Source organism: Tupaia chinensis, unplaced genomic scaffold (genome assembly GCF_000334495.1).
Source record: "Tupaia chinensis unplaced genomic scaffold, TupChi_1.0 Scaffold000423_1, whole genome shotgun sequence".
NCBI lineage: Eukaryota > Metazoa > Chordata > Mammalia > Scandentia > Tupaiidae > Tupaia > Tupaia belangeri.
This window is the reverse complement of record NW_006159928.1, coordinates 123396-143696: the sequence shown is the minus strand read 5'-3', so window position 1 is coordinate 143696 and position 20301 is coordinate 123396. Positions and strand designations below refer to the sequence as shown.

The following is a 20301-nucleotide window of genomic DNA, read 5'->3' as shown; positions in this document are numbered from 1 at the left end:
TCTAAAATATGTTTACTCTTTTTCATTTTTAGAACCGTTAGGTAGTTTTGTTATTCGTTCGTTATATGTGGGAATGTAGATCTGTTAGATACCTTTGCCACAAATCTGGAAATTTATTAGAATGGCTTTATTTTAAATATTTACAGACTTTCTTATTGCTATAGGAAAGATTTTAGCTATCAAACACTATTCTATTTTTATTTGTCTTGTAGAGTCTTAAGAGTTCCATAGTATTGAGCATTACATAAACTTGAATAAAATATTGGGTTGTCAGAAAAGTCGTGATGCTTTTTTTTTTATGTTTTTCTATGCAAAAAATGTGTCATGACTTTTCTGACAACCCAATACCTTTTATATTTAACATTTAAGTATGTTATTTACATTATCTGCACATAGTTATCATACATTATTATATTGTTTCCCTAATTTGCTTGATTTAAGTAAAATAAAATTATTATTCATTGTATTGCATTTTTATCACAATTAATCAATATTTTAGTGCTTTCTTTAATAACACCATTATTAGTGGAGAGCAATAGTGATACAGGTATGTTAAAATTTTCTGAAGCAAGAAAAGCGTTTGACAAAATTTGTGAGAACCATTTGATATCCTTTTTATTTTTCTCATTTTGACTTGATGATGTTATTTTGCTTCTGTTAACTTTGTATGTCTAAAATGATTCTTCTTTTTTTTTTTTTTTTTTTATGTGAACACCATTAGTCTATTCCTGGTATCCTTTGCTGATACCGTGATGCTGTATACCAGCTCAAGCTATATTCTCCAAGGGACGCTTTACTTAGTGACAAGATATAAATAGAACAAATGAATGAGGAAATCCTAACTTCTATTTCTATTGACAATCTCTAGGTCTTTCACAGACCCCTCCTTGTATAAAGTTCGTTTGCCTCCATACTGGACTGTCATTCTTTTTTCAGACTTATATGCACTGTCTGGAAATAAAAATATCAGATCACTCAACAATCTTTTCTCTGACATCTTCAGAAGCCACAACACTTTAAACCAGTTGATTCTGGATTATGTACTTCAGTACACTTTCTGTTACCATAGGATATTTTTCAGTGCCCTCATTTTACTAAAAGACCATGTTAAACAACATGGCACTTGCTATTCCTTAACAAGACAACAAACTAGACTACCTTGTTGGTCCAAGTACCTCTCTTCCCCTACTTCTGTCTTCTTTGCATGCCCTTTGAATTAGTATCAGTAGTATATGCTGTTACTCTGTGTGGCTTACTTACTCTGATCTTACTAGAGTGAAGGCTTACTTTTACAAATGCACTGCCGAGAGCTAAACCCCAGATCATCCTGCTGAGTAAGAGATCACATGTGGTTTAAGTCATCTTACCCTATTTGTCTTCCATCTTTATTTTTGAGGCTTTACATTGCATTTAACACTTTTGTCCCTTACAGTCCTTCTAAAGTCCAAATATATTTATATGTATATATTATGTAGATGCGTCGATGGTGTATATATATTTATGAATGCTGTTGTTGTAGAGTTGCGGCCAGCAAAACCACTCTGATAATATTTTAATATTTGACCTACTTTTGTTTACTTAGTACTCTTAGATAATACTATATTATACTTTGCCTTTGTTATTAGAAATGCTTCAATTTGGGGACCAGCAGTTAGCATAATGGCTATGTCGTTGGACTCCCATGTAGTCGACTGCGGTTTGAGTCTCGGACCCGGTGGCTTAAACTCATGCCGGGTGCATGTGCATGCATGCCCAAGATCCTGAGAGAAGAATGGAGGAGAAGGGATTGTAGCATGGCTATCCCCCACCGGGGGCGGGTCATTTCTCGCTTTCTGTCTCTCTGTCTGTCTCTGTCTGGTGAGCGCACGAGCCCTATAGCAAAAACCTCTCCAAAAAAAAAGAAAGTACTAAAAAATTCATTTAATTGAGTGTAGTTACTTTTTCATTGCTTTGTTTTTGCTTTGAATTCAGGTGCTACATAGTTTCAAAGCATTTACATACAAATAACCTAATTTTTATTGTACAAAAATTCTGTGAAGTTGGCAAAGGTAAGATTATTTCCCATTCTTAAGAAACTAAAGTGTGAAGAGTTTAAGCCAATTATACGCAGCTGTTGTAGTAAGAGAATAGCTAACATTTGAACCATGGTCATCTTACTCTTGTCTATCATTCTAGTCTACCATTCTACTAAAATTAGCTAAATATTCTTTTTTTTTAATTTTTAAGGATATTTTATTGAACTTTACTTATTTAATTAATTTATTTTATTTTAATTTAACCAGAGAGAGACAGAGTGATTGGGTGGGTGGTAGTGTGAAAGCAAACCACTAGGTCCGGGACTCAAACCGTGCTCAGCCTTGTGGGAGTTCAGCGCCCTTAATCACCACACCACATGCCGACTGCTTATTTCTTAATTCACAACAATTTCTATGGTTAGTAGTGTAAGTTAAACTAAAATTTTATAAACTTAAATTTATAAATAAGAAAAGGAAGTAGCAAGAGTTGTTGTTATACATGGCAACAAGAATAGAAAAATGATTAGATGTTGATTTTATTTAAAGGTAGTTTCGTGGGAAGCTGGCAAGTTGCTTGGTGGTTAGGGCACCAGACTCCCATATGCTGACCAGAGTTTTGAGTCCCAGACCTGGTGGCTTGCTTTCTTATTTTCCCTCTCTCTCTTTATCTCTCTGTCTCATTCTTATCAAATTAAAAAATAATATTAGTAAATAAAATTTTTTTAAAAAATTTTTCTTTCTGTAATTTTATTATTTTTCTCTATATTTCTATTATGTGATATAAATGAACTAGGCCATAGAATCAAAGAATGCAGAAGGAATATTTGATGCCAGCCTGCATTTGAAAGCCCAAGTTGATCAACTTACTGGAAGAAATGAAGAGTTAAGACAGGAGCTTAGAGAATCACGGAAAGAGGCTATAAATTATTCACAGCAGCTGGCAAAAGCAAATTTAAAGGTGAGAATTTTATTAAATAAATGAAAATGCTAAGCATAAGAACATGAGTGTAACAGGAAACTTGCTTTTTTTAAAGACTACTTTATGAGAAAATGCTCCTTGGATTAATTTCTTTAACATTAAGAAAACTGTTGGGCCATCCAGTGACATGGTGTTCAGTTGGCTGGATCCCACATGGTTGACTGCATAGTTGAGTCCTGGATCAGATGGTTTGAAAAGCATTGGGCACTTAACGCGTGCGTGCCCAAAATCCTTGAAGGAGAAATGGAGGAGAATGGATTGCATTGTAGCCATCCTTCATGGGAGGTGCTTTCTGACTTTCTCTTTCTGTCTCTGGCAAGCATACATGCCTTCTAGCAAATTTCCAAAAAAAGGAAAAAGAAAACTCTTTGGATTTTTTAAATAAAATTAAATAAGTGTCTTATATAAAAAAGAATACAAAAATTCTAAGTTTTATTCTTTTGCATTTCTAAATAGAAATGAATATATGGTTTAATTATTTCCTGCTAAGGCAGTTATCTATTTTTTAAAAGTTATTCAATAGAAAAGCATGAAATATAAGTATTGCTCTTTAGTTTGTTTTTCTTTGGATATTAGAGATATGATTCTCATTCCTGAATTGTTTATTTTCAGATAGATCATCTTGAAAAAGAAACTAGTCTTTTACGACAATCAGATGGATCGAATGTTGTTTTTAAAGGACTGGACTTACCTGATGGGATAGCACCATCTAGTGCCAATATCATTAATTCTCAGAATGAATATTTAATCCATCTGTTACAGGTACTGACATTTTAACATATGAATACTAAAAATCATAATAGTGTGCTTCTTTTTAAAAATGTTTTATTATTATTTCAATTTCTTTTATACATTCAATCACGTTACTTAGCTTCCAAAGTGAAAATTCCAACATGTGTACATTTCGCATGGGTCCAGTTGACAATACTATAAAAGGTTATCCTTCAACAGATAATAACCCATTTCTTTGTCCCATAAATGCCTTTCCTCTTTATTTTTCTCTTTAGCGTCCTTCCTCAGACTCTGTGTGGTAGATAGTATGTTTCTTAATTTAGTCTTCATGTATTCTTTTGAGTTCTGTGAGATATATTGTAAATAGATTTTAACGTTATAGAAATATTATAAGCAGCAATTTAGTTTTATAAGTGCATTCACATATCTTGTTCAATGTGTGTTACAGATATGAAATATATGATTTATATGTAAAACAATAGTCAACTATTATAAAGTAGTGATGTGTTAATAAGACGAGAATTTTTATTGTTGGTTGGAAAAGCAATTCAAGAGAATAATGTCTTGGTAAAACTTTTTAGTGTCATGATTAGGTTTGTTTCTTTTATAAGAAAAACTTCTAAGCCAGATTATCTTTTATCATTTTCTTGCCTTTAACCTATAAAGTGTTAATCCATCAGCATATTAGAGAGGATACTCTACTACATTGCTTACCTTGTGTGTTATTTTCGGTTTTGCTGTCTATATCATAGGTATTTAATGAGAGATGCTTTTCATGCTTTCCTCTAAGTTAGAAAACCCGTAACATCACATATACTACAGATATATGAAAGAGTCTTCAAAAAGCTCATGGAAAATGCCTATTATGAAAAAAAAAACTGTGCATGGATTTCAAGCACCAAAATAGCTTGCATTTTAATTCCAGTTTTCACAGACTATCTGAAGTCCCCTTGTAGTTGCAAGATTTTGTTAAGCATCATTGAAAATACGGTTTCAACTTTAAGTACCACCATTTCCCTCTGCTAGATGATCCATTGATGAATATATCTGAGTTATGATTATCAAATACTCACTTTTGTGTTTATAAATTATATTAATTACTTTTTCTCAAAATTGAAATTTGTATGTTACTCAGATCAGGTAAGAACAACCTTAACTACTAATCAGAACATTACTTAGTAATTCATTTTATATCATTATTTTTAGTATATAATTTGAGCACTCTTTATGAGTTTTTATTTTCCTGCAAAATAGGGATATAAGAAGGAATGAAATCTAGGTTTTTACCATCTTTATATTTTAAAAAACATGTGAGAGGCATTGTGGTGAATCAGAGAGCACCTACAGGGGGGTTGAAAGCCTACCAAAGTGACAGAACAGGTAGTTGGTCTCTTAATTCTGAGGCAGCACAGAGTGAGGGAAATAGTAAGTCCTTTGGAGTCAGGCAGACCTGACTGCAAGTGTTGGCTCTGCATATATAGAAAGCACCTGGCACTGAACCTGGTCTATGTACTTGGTAAATATTGCCAAGTATAGTTCTAATAAGCTTTTTGATGTTCAGTAAGTTACTTAAAAAGTCCCAATATCTTTATTTATTTTATTATTATTATTATTATTATTTAATTTGCTATAGGGTACATGTGCTCACCAGAAAGAGATGGAGAGATAAATAGAGGGAAAGTGAGAAAGCAAGACACCAGGTCTGGGGCTCAAACTGTGGTTGCCCATTAGGAGCCTAGCACCTTAACTACCTACTGTGCCATCTATTGGCCCCCCAAATCCCAATTTCCTCTTCTTTGAAATGAGATCATCGAAAAGGATAATTTGAGTAGAAGCATGAAAGTGTGGTCACAAAAGGGGATGTGATTGAATGGAAGTGAATTTATAAGTATTCTACCTGGTAAAAGTTTGTGTTTATAATTATCGCATATGATAATTTGTGTACATGACAATTATATATGATAAAAATAATTTTATCTATGGTATGATGTGTCATTTTTTGTGCTATTGCATCATTCCATATTCCTTAAGCTAAAACGTTCAAAATAACAGAAATGATTTGTACTAGTTATGAATTTGGTGACTTTTTTCTTTGTGTATTTTTTACAATATTTGTCAAAATATAAATTTATACTTTCAAATTGAATATGTATTCTGATTTTTTAATTCTTTCTAAACCAATTTTTAGGAGCTAGAAAATAAAGAAAAGAAGTTAAAGAATTTACAAGATTCTCTTGAAGACTATAACAGAAAACTTGCAGTAATTCGTCATCAACAAAGTATACTGTATAAAGAGTATCTAAGGTATATACATTAGAAAAACTTTATAAATATAACTGAAGTATATTTTTGCTTATAATGAAAATAACATAAAAAGAATTTAAATACTTTATTTTTCCCTTTTCTCCTTTTCCCTTCACTTTTTTTTTTTTTTGGAAGGTTTTTTTTTTTTTCTCTATAGGGCGCGTGCGCTCGCCAGACAGACAGAGAGAAACATAGAGACAGAAAGCGAGACATCGCCCCCCAGGGGGGATGATCACGCCACAATCCCTTCTCCTCCATTCTCCTCCCGGGATCTTGGGCACGCACGCACACGCGCCCAGTGTGAATTTGAAGCCACTGGGTCCAGGATACAAACCGCGGTTGACTATGTGGGAGTCCAGCGACATAGCCATTACGCTAACTGCTGGTTCCCTTCCCTTTACTTTTGTTATTTTTCAACACCGATAACTGCTTTAAGTTCTGCAGATAGTATAATGGTTGTATCATTGGACTTCCACATAGTTGACTTCAGTTCAATCCTAGATCTAGCAGCTTAAAACTCTTGCCAGGCATGTTTATGCGCATGCCCAAGATCCCAAGAAGAGAATGGAAGAGAAGGGACCATCTGAGGCAGGGTGATTTCTCACTTTGTATCTCTCTGTCTCTCTGGCAAGTGCCTGTACCCTATAGCAAAAATTTCTTTTTAGGGACCAGCAGTTGATGTAATGACTATGTCGCTGAACTCCCACGTAGTCGACTGTGGTTCAAGTCCACCAGTGGCTTAAACTCAAGCCGGGCGCGTGTGCATGCATGCCTAGGATCCCGAGAGGAGAATGGAGGAGAAGGGATTGCAGCGTGGCCATCCCCCCTGTGGGGTGATTTCTCGCCTTCTGTCTCTGTCTCTGTCTTTCTGGCAAGTGAACACACTCCACAGCAAAAACCTCTCAAAAAAATTATCTTTAAAAAATTTTTTAAAAGACTATATTTCTAAATAGATAGTTTAGTTTAATGATTATAGGTCCATCCATCTTTTGGGATTGTTCTGCCTGAGTTTAAGTTCAGACTTTAATATTTGGTAGTGATAAGAACTTGAGCAAGTTGCTTTACCTCTGTATGTCTTAGTTTTTGTTTTTTATTTTTTTTCCAATTTGCCAAAGGATGCTTAACAGGAAGAGATAGACAGAAAGAGAGAGAAAGTGAAAAAGTAACCCAAAAGGGGATAGTCTCATTGCAATCCTTTCTCCATTTTCCCCTTATTTCATGGTTTTGGGTACATACGCATATTCATCTGGTGTGTTTCTTAAGTCACTGGGTCTGGAATTTGAACTACACAGTCAGCCATGTGGGTCTAGCCATGACAACAGCGGTCTCCATTTGTTTTTATATCTGTAAAATTCTGTGATGGTAATACCTTTCTCATAGAATTGTTATCAAACAAGTGAATTACTGCATGAAAATACTTAAACTAGTGTGTGGCACATATGAACACTTTGTCAGCTGTTGTTCACATCATTAATCACTACCATCATGATTTTTCATGTTTGTTCATAGGCAATAATGTATTTCTTTTTATCCTTGCCATCTCATCTGTTTCAATAGAATAATTTTCTTAGTAGGAATTAGAATACCTAGTCAAAGGTGATTTAAACACTGGGGGTGATTATCTCCTGTAGGGATTGTTATTTCTTACCATAATTTTTCTTTTTTAGAGAAATTTTTGCTATATGGTGCATGTACTCACCAGACAGACAGAAAGCAAGAAATCACCACCACCACCCCCCTCCAGAGTGATGGCCACGCCCCAATCCCTTTCTTCCCTTCTCTTGGGATTTTGGGCACACATGCACACGTGCCAGGTGTGTTTCAAGCCACCAGGTCTAGGACTCAAACTGAGGTCAACTGTTGGGAGTCCAGTTATTTAACCATTAATCCATCTGCTCGTCCCTTTTACTATAGTTTTAAAATAGCTATAAGAATTCAAGGAAGGTGGAAGCATGTCGATTGAAAAAGAGCACTTTTTCCTACATAGCATTTTGTTTTTATATTTGTTTTGTTAGAGGGAATGTTTTTTTAAAGGGAAGAATCCCCACCCCCCCATCTCCCCACCCCACCCCCACTTCCCTCAGTGGGTTGTGGTCATGCCCTTCTCCTCTATTTTTCCATCCTGTTGAGATTTGGGGGACATATGTGCACACACACACACGTGCACATGTGCTGATGGACCTGGCACGTTTTTGAAACCACCAGGGTTGGGATTTGAACTTTGGTTGGCCATGTGGGATCAACCTCTCTTAGCCACTATGCTAGGGGGCCAGCCAGTTCTCATAACTATTTTTAGATAAAACTTTTTTCCAGAAGAATTTGGCAGAATTTGACTCACATCTCACTAGCCAGAACTGGGTCCCATGTCTAGGTCTGAACCTTTCAGTGGCAAAGAGAATGATATCACAATTAACTTATGCCAAGTAGATCACAAGTGATGGTCTCTTATGTACGCAGCAGTGTCTTACATACCTTTTAAAAATTAATAGTTTTAAAAAATCCTTTTTGGGGACCAGCAGTTGGCATAATGTTTACATCACTGGACTGCAGTTCGATTCCCAGATCCAGTGACTTAAAACTGATACTGGGCATGTGTATACACATGCCCAAGACCCCTAGAGGAGAATGGAGAAGGGATTGTGGCATGGCCACCCCCTGGGGGGAGGGTTGGCTTCTTGCTTTCTGTCTCTCTGGCAAGCACATGTGCTCTATAGGAAAAATCTATCTTTAAAAAAAAAATCTTTTTAATTGTTAAGTAAAAATTTAAATGCTTATAGTATACAGCATGATGTTTTTATGTTTTATGCAATGGCTAAATTGAGCTATGTAACATGTATTACCTTAACATACATATTTCTTTGTGCTGAGAACACTTAAAATCCCTATCAGTAATTTTCAAATGTTTCTCCTGTTTAACTCGTTTTATGTCCCTTATAAACTTTCTTTCAAGTTTAGTGATTTCTAATGTCATTGTTTCAAAGTATTTGAGATATTTTAAACTCTCGAATTTGTGGAGTCAGAATGTTAAGAGTCGATTTCCAGGATTAGTTTGGGTATTGTTTATTTTCTTAATCATTTTCTTTTTTTAATAAAGTGTTTACAGAATTCAGTTTTGGATTGATATACTTTAATCCTTTGAGAGTGATGATATAGGGAAGAATGAAATAATTTGATGAAAAAACTTTGTTACCTTACATTTATTTAAAAAATTAATTCCAGGCTAAACTCTTTGTAAATGAAATTTTAACTGATGTTATCAAATAACTGAGTTGGTATGATTTGTCTGTCTCATGTTTTCAGAAAACTTTAAATTGCTATAATCTAAAGTTATGTTTTCCTATAATTAAACATTTATTAGGTTTACTATATTTTATTTATTTATATTTTTTTTTTTCTTAGTGAGAAAGAGTCCTGGAAAACAGAATCTGAGACAATAAAAGAGGAAAAGAGAAAACTAGAGGATCAAATCCAACAAGATGCTGTAAAAGTAAAAGAATATAATGTAAGTGACAAACCTCTAACAGCAGAGGCACAATTTTGTGCAGTCTTAGGATAGCTACATTCAGCAGATAATACCACTGTTTCTTTGTGCAGAATTTGCTCAGTGCTCTTCAGATGGATTCAGATGAAATGAAAAGAACACTTTCAGAAAATAGTAGAAAAATCACTGTCTTGCAAGTGAATGAAAAGTCCCTCATAAGGCAGTATACAACCTTAGTAGAAATGGAGCGACAACTTAGAAGAGAAAATGGGAAACAAAAGAATGAATTAATGTCAATGGAGGCTGAAGTTTGTGAAAAAGTAGGATGTTTGCAAAGATTTAAGGTACATCTAATTTTTATTTTATTTTTCACTGGAAATTTTCTCTTTTTTGATATAAAGTTCATTTATTTTCCATTTGTTTTAAATTTTAGAAATTATTTTTTCTTTATTACTGAATTTGAATATATAAAACATTTGCATGTTCGAAGATTTCATCAGAAAACTCTTACTTCTGTCCCAGTACCTTTTACTTCATTCTTCCTGCACCCCGTATATAACTATTCATATTGTCCTATTTTTTATTTTTGTAAACAGAAACAGAAAGGTTGCATGCCATCTATTATATATACCCTCCTGCACCTTGCTTTACATCTGACAGCTTGTTTTAAGCATGTAAATGTTCCATTTACATGACTAAATTTATACAGAATTATATGAACACAGAATTAAAGCTGCTCTATTTAACTTTTAAGAGGCAGAAATAGCTAAACTATAAAGGTTACCTATGGTAATGCAATTGTTTCCATTAGTTTATGAAAAAGCAAGTTATTTTTTGATCTTATGAAATTTAGAAAAACTGTCCCAAGATGCATTACTGATATATTTTTGTTGTTTATTATGCTTTCTCAAGTTAATTGGATTTCATTTTACTATGACAGTTGTAAAAGGTTTCACTTTATTTTTATATTGATTAAAAATTTCCAAATAGTATACCTTCTTCATGAAAAAATTCATGTTATTGGAAATTTTTTCTTTCATGGAAGTCTTACACTTCTTAAAAATGATTTTAAACTCTGTTTTGCTTTTAGTTGTGTTATCTGTCTGATCCTTCTCAAAAGTGGTGTTTCACCAGAAAAATGCCAACATAACTCAGTATATTCTTATTTACATAGGAAATGGCTATTTTCAAGATTGCAGCTCTTCAGAAAGTTATAGAGAATAGTGTCTCTTTGTCTGAACTAGAACTGGCCAATAAGCAATACAATGAACTAACTGCTAAATATAGGGACATCTTGCAAAAAGATAATATGCTTGTTCAGAGGACAAGTAACTTGGAACACCTAGAGGTGAGTTTGTGTGATCCTTGAACCTTGTGATGTTAGCTATTTTGTTTGATGATATCTTTTGTGTTTTGGGGAATTTTGCAAATTTTAGTTTATTATAGTTTACTTCTTTTTATGTAAACTTAATGGATACAGTTAATAGATACAGTTAAGTTTTAAATATTTTATTCCTGAATATCAGTACATACACAACACACACAGAACATATTATTCACTTACAGTTGCAAAATGACTTCTGAACAGTGTTTTCCAGGTCATCCTTCTTGGTCTATTTGTATGTTTTAACCCAATTAAACCTCTTTCAGCCAATTACTTTAAAAAGAAAAAGGAACAAGGAGGAGATAGCATATTGTAATCAAAGGAGGATCTGTCAATAAGTACCCATGCCCATCATTTACCCTATTTTTAAAATTTTTTTTTTATCTTTATTCATGATAGAGCACACGGTTACATGAGAGAGAGATGCAGAGATAGGAACACCCTCCACAGGGCTCAGTCATGTTGTAATCCCCTTCCTTCAGTCTTTAGCCCACTGGATCCTAGACTCTTTGCACCTGTGCCTGGTGATTTCCAGGAGACCAGCTGGAATTTTAACTGTGATCGCTTTGTGGAATCTAGCTTCTTTTCAGCAGAGCATTATTGCTGTGTCACACAACTGGCCCCTTCCTACTCCTGTTTCCAGAGCAAACCATTCCTTCATGTTCCTTGGGTTCTATTTTGTGGGATAAACATAGCTGGCAGTAGATAGCATATATACTAATGGTTCTTCCTGGACTATGAATGAGCTTTTGTTCCCCCTCTCTTATAGATATAAAAGAGTAGGGTGGAGAACCATAAGTGTCATTCAGTTCAAACAGTATATGAATATGGCCTAGACTCTATAATTCCCTTACTGCTAGTTGACCTTCAGACTGTTAAAGTAGGCAAAGCCAGCTCCTGATTTATCTTTCTCATCAGAAGTTAAGGTTCTGTAGTAGTAGCATATACTGAAATAGGAATAACTATAAGAGAAATGGAAATCAGAAATTCATTGTGGATATCATAAGTCTGAGATCCCCATGAGTTGTGAAGTAGATAATTGCATATAGTGTGATAGAGCTCTGAAAAAACATCAGGCTGGAAATTTAAGAGTTAGTCACATAAATATAGTATCTTAAGTTCTTTTATTTTTTCTTTTAAAATAGAATGCCTACTATGTGCCAGGTACTGTAAGCAGTGGATTTCAAGGCAGTTACCTTAGTTTTACTCTGTAGTCATTCCTTTCCCCAACCACTTTTATTTCCCAAATGTAATTCACATGTGTCATCTTTCCTCTGTTGTGCCACGATTCTGGTCTAAAACAGCACCATCATTCACCTGAACTTCTACAGTGTTTCTCGATTAACTGGTTTTCCTGATTTCTCTATTTGCAACTTTATGTATTTCTACATTGCAACTAGGATAATTGTTTAAAATTTCCTTCTTAAAGTCTTTAAATGATTTCTTTTGTACATTAAGTTAAATTCCACTGTCTTATCTTAGTGTATCTGCCTAGTATGACCCCAGTTGCCTCTCTAACTATGTCATGTACAATTCTTCACTCTTATTTATTTATTTATCTTTACATGCGTGAGTGTTGAAGAGAGAGAGAGAACTGTAGCCAGCTCTGGGTCAGGAGCAGACACATGCCCAGCATATTTAGAGAGGTCAGCAGATTTGAACTAGGAACCTTACTATGTGGAATTGCCTTACAGAGTGTCGCATTTATCACTGCATTACTATCTGCCTCTCTTCACTTTTATTTCTGCTCAGTCTTCTCAGGTTCTCTAACTATCCAAATCTTTTCCTTCAGACCTTTCTTCCTCTCAAGTCTTCTACTACTACAAACCCTTTCTCACCTTAGAGCAGTTGGGTGATCCAATATATCAGTTCTTTACATAGCTGATCTCTTATGAAAACAGGCTTTTTCTCATATCTTTCATTTCAACTTAAATATTACCTCTTCGCTGCTTAAACCTTCTCTAAACACTTTACCTAGTATGCCTCCTTTTATTATTCTCTAGCTCAGTATCCCCTCCTCTTTTTTTTTTTTGCTAATTCTTGATATATTTTAACGGATTTATATGTTTACCTCTTCATTGTCTGCTCCCTTCCATATCCTCCCCAACTCCTAACCCACGCACATACACACAAACACTAAAGGACAATGAGGTCTATGAAGGCCAGGATTTATGTTCCTTTCACCTTGAATATCTGACACCTGTTACTGATAGTATGCTGGTGATGCTCAGTAACCGGTGTGAATGAAGGAAGCAAGCACTAGTTTGTGAAAGTTGAGAAACTCTTGAGTATTTCAGCTTAGCCAAAATAAACATGCAGCTTTAATGGGAAAAAGTGATACTCAGAAGTTTAGGGACACATATTGGATGCACAGGATTTTAGTAATTGTTAAATAACATACAATATGTATGTGTACTCACAAGAGGTCTTCATAAAGTTTAAGGAAAATATGTATTATGAAAAAGCTATGCATGAATTTAAATTATTTTGGGACTTAAAGGAATTTGTATTTTAATTCTACCTTCCACTAGCTTTTTGAAGTCCTAGTATATATTACATGTGGGGGAAATTCTAATTTTGTGAAAAACTAAAGTGTGAGTTTTAGGATATACTAAAGAGCATTTCACTTCTATGGTACTAGTCTGAATCATAGTGTAGTTTCTTAGTGATATTTCTCTTTTTTTCAGTGTGAAAATGCATCCTTAAAAGAACAAATGGACTCTATAAATAAAGAACTGGAAATTACCAAGGAGAAACTTCACACTATTGAACAAGCCTGGGAACAAGAAACTAAATTAGGTAAATCTTTGTTTCTAATATAAAATGATAAAAATGTAAGAGCTCACATTTTTTAAGTTATTTTTCTATTCCAAGTGAAAAGCATTTTGATTAAAAAGATAACTAAGATTGACATTCTCTGCCCAATAGTTTCATTTAGCAGACTCTTGATCAGACAGTCGGTAAATAATATCCTGTAGTAATCCACAGAAATTTGGGTTTTAGTATTTAGATTTGTTCCAAACGGAATCATATGCTCAGAAGTTACAGCTAAGCATTAGCTATTTTGAGCCCTTTAACAACCAAAACTGGTAATAATTTTGAAATACCTGTGTTGTAATAATAGTATTAGGAGTTCTTTCACTGAATGTAAAGTGGTATTATACATCATTTGCTATTTTTCAACTAAAAGATCACCATTGGGCCAGCCTGTGGTCTGCTGGTTATGGTGTCTGGATCCCACATTGCTAACTGTGTGATTCCAGTCTCGGACTTGGTGGCTTGAAATGCAGACCAGGCACATGTGCATGTGTGCCCAGCATCCCAATAAGGGGCGAAATAGAGGAAAAGGAATTGCAGCATGACCATGCCCCATGGGGAGTTCTTCCCACCCCTGCTGTCCCTATCTCTCTGGTGAGTGCACACACCCTCTGGTAAATTAAAAAAATAATAACAATCATAAAACATCACAGAAAATTTGAAGAATTTATATTGTCCATAGACATACTATAATTTTTTTTCACATTTTTCCATATATACGTACATCTTGTACATACTTCAAATTGTATTAGCATGTCGTTCACTCCATAATATTTTCACTTAGTCTATATCAAAAATATTTTCATTTTTTAAAATCATACTTAATAAATGTAAATGCTCATATAATAGTCTACTGTTGGAGTGATTAAATTGCTAGGTTTTCTTATTTTTGCTATTGCTTATGCACTGCAATGAGTATCTTCATGTATATCTCTGTTAGAGGTAGTATTGTCTCAGAGGCATTTGTGGCTCCTAGTAGGGTTTTCCATATTAGTTTTTCAAATGGTTATCCTAGTGTATAGCATTTTAATAATTTTATCTCGTAGAATTGGTCTTTATAGTTTTCCAGTAAACTTGCTGCTTGGTATAGGTACTTTCGTTTATTTCCTAAACCTTACAGCTCTAATGCTATTCTTTACTAGTGGAGATGTTTTATTAAATTGGTAACTGAGACATGGTTTAGAGAGATCCAATACTGTGAAATTTAAATAAATTACTTATAGAAATGTAATTTTTAATTAAGAGGTTAAATAAGAATTGACTTCCATGTAGCCCTTACATGAAAGAAGATATCTTCTAATCTAATATATAAAAGAGCATTACATATTATCTTAACAGGTTCTCGGTCCATTTTATCCTCTGTTTAATAAGTATCAAATTTCCTATTTATATTTTCTAATTTTCAAGTACTTTAACCCCTACTATATATGTCTTTATTTCCATCAGTGAGGTGTTAAGAGGTTTCCCTGTCTCTTGTTGCTCTTACATCTTTGTGTGTAGTTATCACTTCATTACCTTTTCTCATCCAGGAGCTTGCTAGTATTAGGTTGTTGTGCTTTACCTTTTCGTTAAGAAAACTCAAAACCCATGGACATCAGGTGGCTGAACTTCCACCCTGTGACTTCTTTACATTATCAGAACTTAGCACAATACAGAATAATAAAGAAGTTTTTTATGCTCACAAGGGATTTATACTTAGTACAGTTTTTTTCTTTCATGCATAGTGGTGAATGAGTCTTGAATGAGTCTGTTCCGTGGTAAACTAATGTTTACTAGCTTCTTTTAGTGATCTGTTACTATTATTTTCTTGATCACTGCTTTCAACAGCTATTGAAAAATGATATATTTTAAAGATACATGCAGAAGAGTACTTTTTAAAACTGAAACAGATAATGAACATTTTCTTTCAAAACATGTATTACTTGAGAAAGCTCAGTTATGAAACTCGAGCTTAGAAAGATGGGAAAATAGGAGGTGGCGTTATTAATATTATAAAAAACTATTTAGTGAGTCACTGCTTAACTCTTTTAAGTAATTAGCCACCCTAAACACATGAGTTTTAACTGAATCCTTTAAAAAAAACAATATACCAAGTTTAGTTTTTAGCTAGAGCATGTCTGTTAAACAAAGAAGAAGTTAAGTTTTCTCCCACCTCCCAATAAATTACTAAATAAATAATGATACTCACATGCAATGCCTCTTCTTGGTGAATTTAGGGGTTTTTGTTTTCTTTTTATTGAACCACAGACATGTCCAAAGACAAACCATAAATTTCTGTATGTAAGATTAGGGTATAATAACTAATTAAAGAATATAAAATATTTGATATCCGATATGTACAAATGCCAAATAATGCTCATGGTTAGAGAAGATCATATTCAGTGAAATCTCTTGATCATATGGCTTTGGATTTTACTCTTCATTTAACTCTGTGAGATTTTAAAAATCCATTCATTGGCACTTAGATTCACAAAGTAGCATTGCTTTATTGCATTGCTTCTCACACAGTTACTTCCTTTTAGTAAAATATGTTTATCATCTCTTGATATCCAAAATGTGACACATGTACACCAAGTCCTTTACATTGTTTTTTCAGAAATCCTATGAAGAATAGATTTTTTGTTATCATCTGAATGATGAAGAACATAAACTACAGAGAAATTAAATCGAATAGGCATCATGCAGGTGGGAAATGACATAGCTAAAATTAGAATTCAGGTCTGTGATAATTCAAAAAGCTCATATGCTTTCCATGGAAATATATTGTCTCTTTACATATAACATCTAAAATATCTGAGATAGAATTTTTATATAAACATGAGATTGACATAAATATTGTTGCATATAGGAAATGAACCTCACATGGATAAGGCAAAGAAATCAATAACCAACAGTGACATTGTTTCTATTTCAAAAAAAATAACTATGCTGGAAATGAAGGAATTAAATGAAAGGCAGCGGGCTGAACATTGTCAAAAAATGTATGAGCACTTAAGGACGTCAGTTAAGCAAATGGAAGAGCCTAATTTTGAATTGGAAACCAAATTTGCTGAGGTTTGATATTATAATTGTTGTCATGCAATTAGAGTATAGAATTAGTCATGGTAGACATTGTTTTCTATTATTGTTAAGAGGTTCGTTTGTATATCTTAAGTTGCTTTTTAATATAGTGCTGATATTTTCTGTAAAGAATAATTACTTTTTTAGCCTGAATTGTATAAAATGAAAGTAAATATTTCTGTGAATGAGCTCTTGTTTCTCACCAGTGTTGTATTAGATGTAATGTGCAAAAAGGCGTTATTAATAATGGAAATCCCTTCCAATACTATCCATTTATTTAACAAAGGTTTACTCATTGCTTATTACATGTCAGACCCTGTGAGGGGGCTGGGACTGTAGCAAAAAACAAAATGGGCAGTAATTTCTACTTAAGGATCTCAGTATTTTTTTTTTTCTTTTAGAGATTTTTGCTATATGGCACATATACTCACTGTCCAAACAGAGAGAGACAAAGAGACAGAAAGTGAGAAATCATCCCCCAGGTGGGATGGCCATTCCACCGTCCATTCTCCTCCAGTCTCCTCTTGGGATTTTGGGCATGCATACATGTACACATGCCTCGTGTGAGTTTTAGGCCGCCAGGTTCTGGACTTGAACTGCAGTCGATCTCATGGGAGTTCAGCGATGCAAACATTATGCCATCTGCTGGTCCTAGGGACTCAATATAATAGATTTTAGATTTTTTAGTGTATTGAGAAACATTAATCTACCTGACAATAAATATACTTTGCAAATATTCAGTAGTTTATGATTAAACAACACCCTTACATAATGTTTCCCTACCTTGAGAATTAGTATATTTTTAAAGTGTGTGTATGCTTTTTGTTTATTTTAACTGTCACTAAATCTGTATTAATAAAATTGTATTAATCCAAAGTAAAATGAGTATGATATTTCAAGCAAATTAAGAATATCAGCAGTTCAGATATTATTAGATGTAAGTTACCTAATATAAGTTACTTTGGGTGGATTGGAATATAACCAGAGTTTCCAAAATGTGTTCCTGACTGTTTACCCACTTCAATCTATTCTTAACACATTATACCCAATGTAGTGTCTCAATTAAAGCAAAGTGTAGAGGGCCCTAGAACTCTAAAAACCAAATTATAAGGAAAATGTCATGAAAAACCAATGTATCTAAGCTTTTTTTATGTTATTTTTTCTTAGCTTACCAAAATCAATTTGGATGCACAGAAGGTGGAACAGATGTTAAGAGATGAATTAGCTGATAGTGTGAGCAAGGCAGTAAGTGATGCTGATAGGCAACGGATTCTAGAATTAGAGAAGAATGAAATGGAATTAAAAGTTGAAGTATCAAAGTAAGTGCATAAAAACATTTTAGCCCTTTGATTAGATGTGTTTACTCTGTTTTGTCTTTAAGAAACCTAAGTATAAGTATATAGGGATAATAATATCCTTAGTGGCACTAATACTGTTTTCTTTTTAGAAGAACAGGATTACATATTAAGATTAATTTTTAGAAGAGGTGAATAATAATATTGAAGAGGAAATGACCACTCAGTATTTACATTTTCAGGGTAGAGGAATATTATTGTAGAAAGCATTGAACCTGGAATCAAGACCCTATGTGCTCTTCCATATACTGATTTTTTTAAGGGCGTGTAGAGGAAGGATGGAAGAGGATTGGTCATTTAATGTAATTTAGCTTAAGCTTCTTCACTTTCATATGGGAGTAATAGTACCTCTTCTGCATGTTTAATAAAGTTACCATAAAAATGAAATAAAAAATTCAGATTTTGATTGCACTTACATTTACTGGGTGTTAGGCACTATGCAGGGTACTAAACATACATTAACTTGTGCAGTAACACTTATAACCCTGAAATAAATAGTTGTTTTTACTCTACATGAGGATATAAGCCCATCTAATTTAGAACACAAAATATATGTAAGGAATAAATACTATTTCAAATGGATGCTCTGTGCACCCTCTTTTGTAATAGGTACTGGTTCAGTAGAACAGTGTGAGGAGTGGTGAGCTAATCTATCAAATGTAAAAATATTCTTATGGCTTGATCATAAAATTATAGCCATCCTTTGGAGCCTTGATAATTCTCTTGGGAATATCATTGCCAGAAAGAGTGATTTTTTTTTTTTTTTTTATAATTGTTCCTCACCCTTCATAGACCTCACCATTAAAATAAACTGATGTAGAGGATGGCAGGTGGTGTTGTGGTTAAGGCATTCGACTCCCACATGGTTGACTACAGGCCTGGGGCTGGCAGCTAGCTTTCTCGTTTTCTCTCTCTCTCTCTCTCTCTCTCTCTCTGTCTTTCTTTTTCTCTCACTCTCTGGTGAGTGCACATGCCCTATAGCAATTTCAAAATAATAATGATGATAATAAATAAAATTAAATAATTCTTAAAATAAACTTTTATAAGTATTTTTTTTACTAATCAAAATTTATATAACTGGTTGTCAGATCATTTAATCAATGTGAGGAAATCTTGCTTATCTGTCGCAATAAGCTAAAATTATTCTGGCCAAAACAAAGAAATTTTACATTTTACTTTGCCTGTATTAATACAGTAGTCATAGGGGAAGTTGAAAGACTTACTGTCAGCAGTCCCCTCCTTTTTTGTAATTATAGGAAATGTATGCTTTTCACATAAAAATATGGAACCATGGGTTCTTTGTCCACATTTATTTTGGGAATGCTATATGTTAAATATATACATTATAGATTATTTATGTAATTTAGCATTATATGAGATAATTATGTTAGAACATTTAATGTAGTATATATATTATGAATTTTCAAGGGGGGATATAGGGAATGGAGTTTTTATAGCATACTTATGGAATTATATTTCAAGAAACAGTTTAGTAAACTCTTTTAATTTAGTATTTTCTACAAAGAACAAATGCTGGAAACTAATGGCTTTTTTAAAAAGGGGTATGGAAATTTTGAAGTATTTACTTAGAAAGTATACTTACTTGTTTCTAAAATATTTTATTATTTCCTAGATTGAGAGAGATTTCTGATATTGCCAAAAGACAAGTTGAAATTTTGAATATGCAACAGCAGTCCAGGGAAAAGGAAGTAGAGTCTCTCAGAATGCAACTTGTAGACTATCAGGTATGCAGTGTTTAGCTCTTGTATATAAAATCTGCTTAAGTTCATGTTAAATAATGTAATGATACTAACATTTTAATGAGAAGATATGCTCACTAGAGGCTTCTATTCTTGTTAGAATTTGATTAGGAAAACTCCTTAATTTGAAATGCCATTTGTAATCTAGAAAAGCATTTAAATGTTTTCAGGTGTATCATGCTGGCTGCAGATCAAAGACACTAAGGAATATTTACTGAGTCTTTACAAATTTTCTCTTGTATTTATATACAGCTTTTTTTTTTTTTTTTTTTTTAGAGATTTTCACTATAGGGCACGTGCGCTCACCAGACAGACAGAGAGAGACATTAGAGACAGAAAGCGAGAAATCACCCCCCAGGGGGGATGGTCACGCCGCAATCCCTTCTCCTCCATTCTCCTCTCGGGATCTTGGGC

At 33.7% G+C, this 20301-nt stretch overlaps 1 protein-coding gene across 3 annotated transcripts in view; it reads left to right on the top strand.

Moving 5' to 3' along the window:
• The window catches only part of CEP290 (centrosomal protein 290), an 86959-nt gene that overhangs the window by 24193 nt on the left and 42465 nt on the right, over window positions 1-20301 (top strand). For all 3 annotated transcript variants that reach the window (XM_027774314.1, XM_027774313.1, XM_027774312.1), the window contains 10 exons: window positions 2809-2973; window positions 3607-3756; window positions 5915-6030; window positions 9430-9532; window positions 9625-9855; window positions 10686-10859; window positions 13583-13694; window positions 16561-16766; window positions 17940-18091; window positions 19761-19872. In XM_027774314.1, coding sequence (XP_027630115.1) covers window positions 2809-2973; window positions 3607-3756; window positions 5915-6030; window positions 9430-9532; window positions 9625-9855; window positions 10686-10859; window positions 13583-13694; window positions 16561-16766; window positions 17940-18091; window positions 19761-19872 — 1521 coding nt within the window. The remainder of the gene's footprint in view (window positions 1-2808; window positions 2974-3606; window positions 3757-5914; window positions 6031-9429; window positions 9533-9624; window positions 9856-10685; window positions 10860-13582; window positions 13695-16560; window positions 16767-17939; window positions 18092-19760; window positions 19873-20301) is intronic.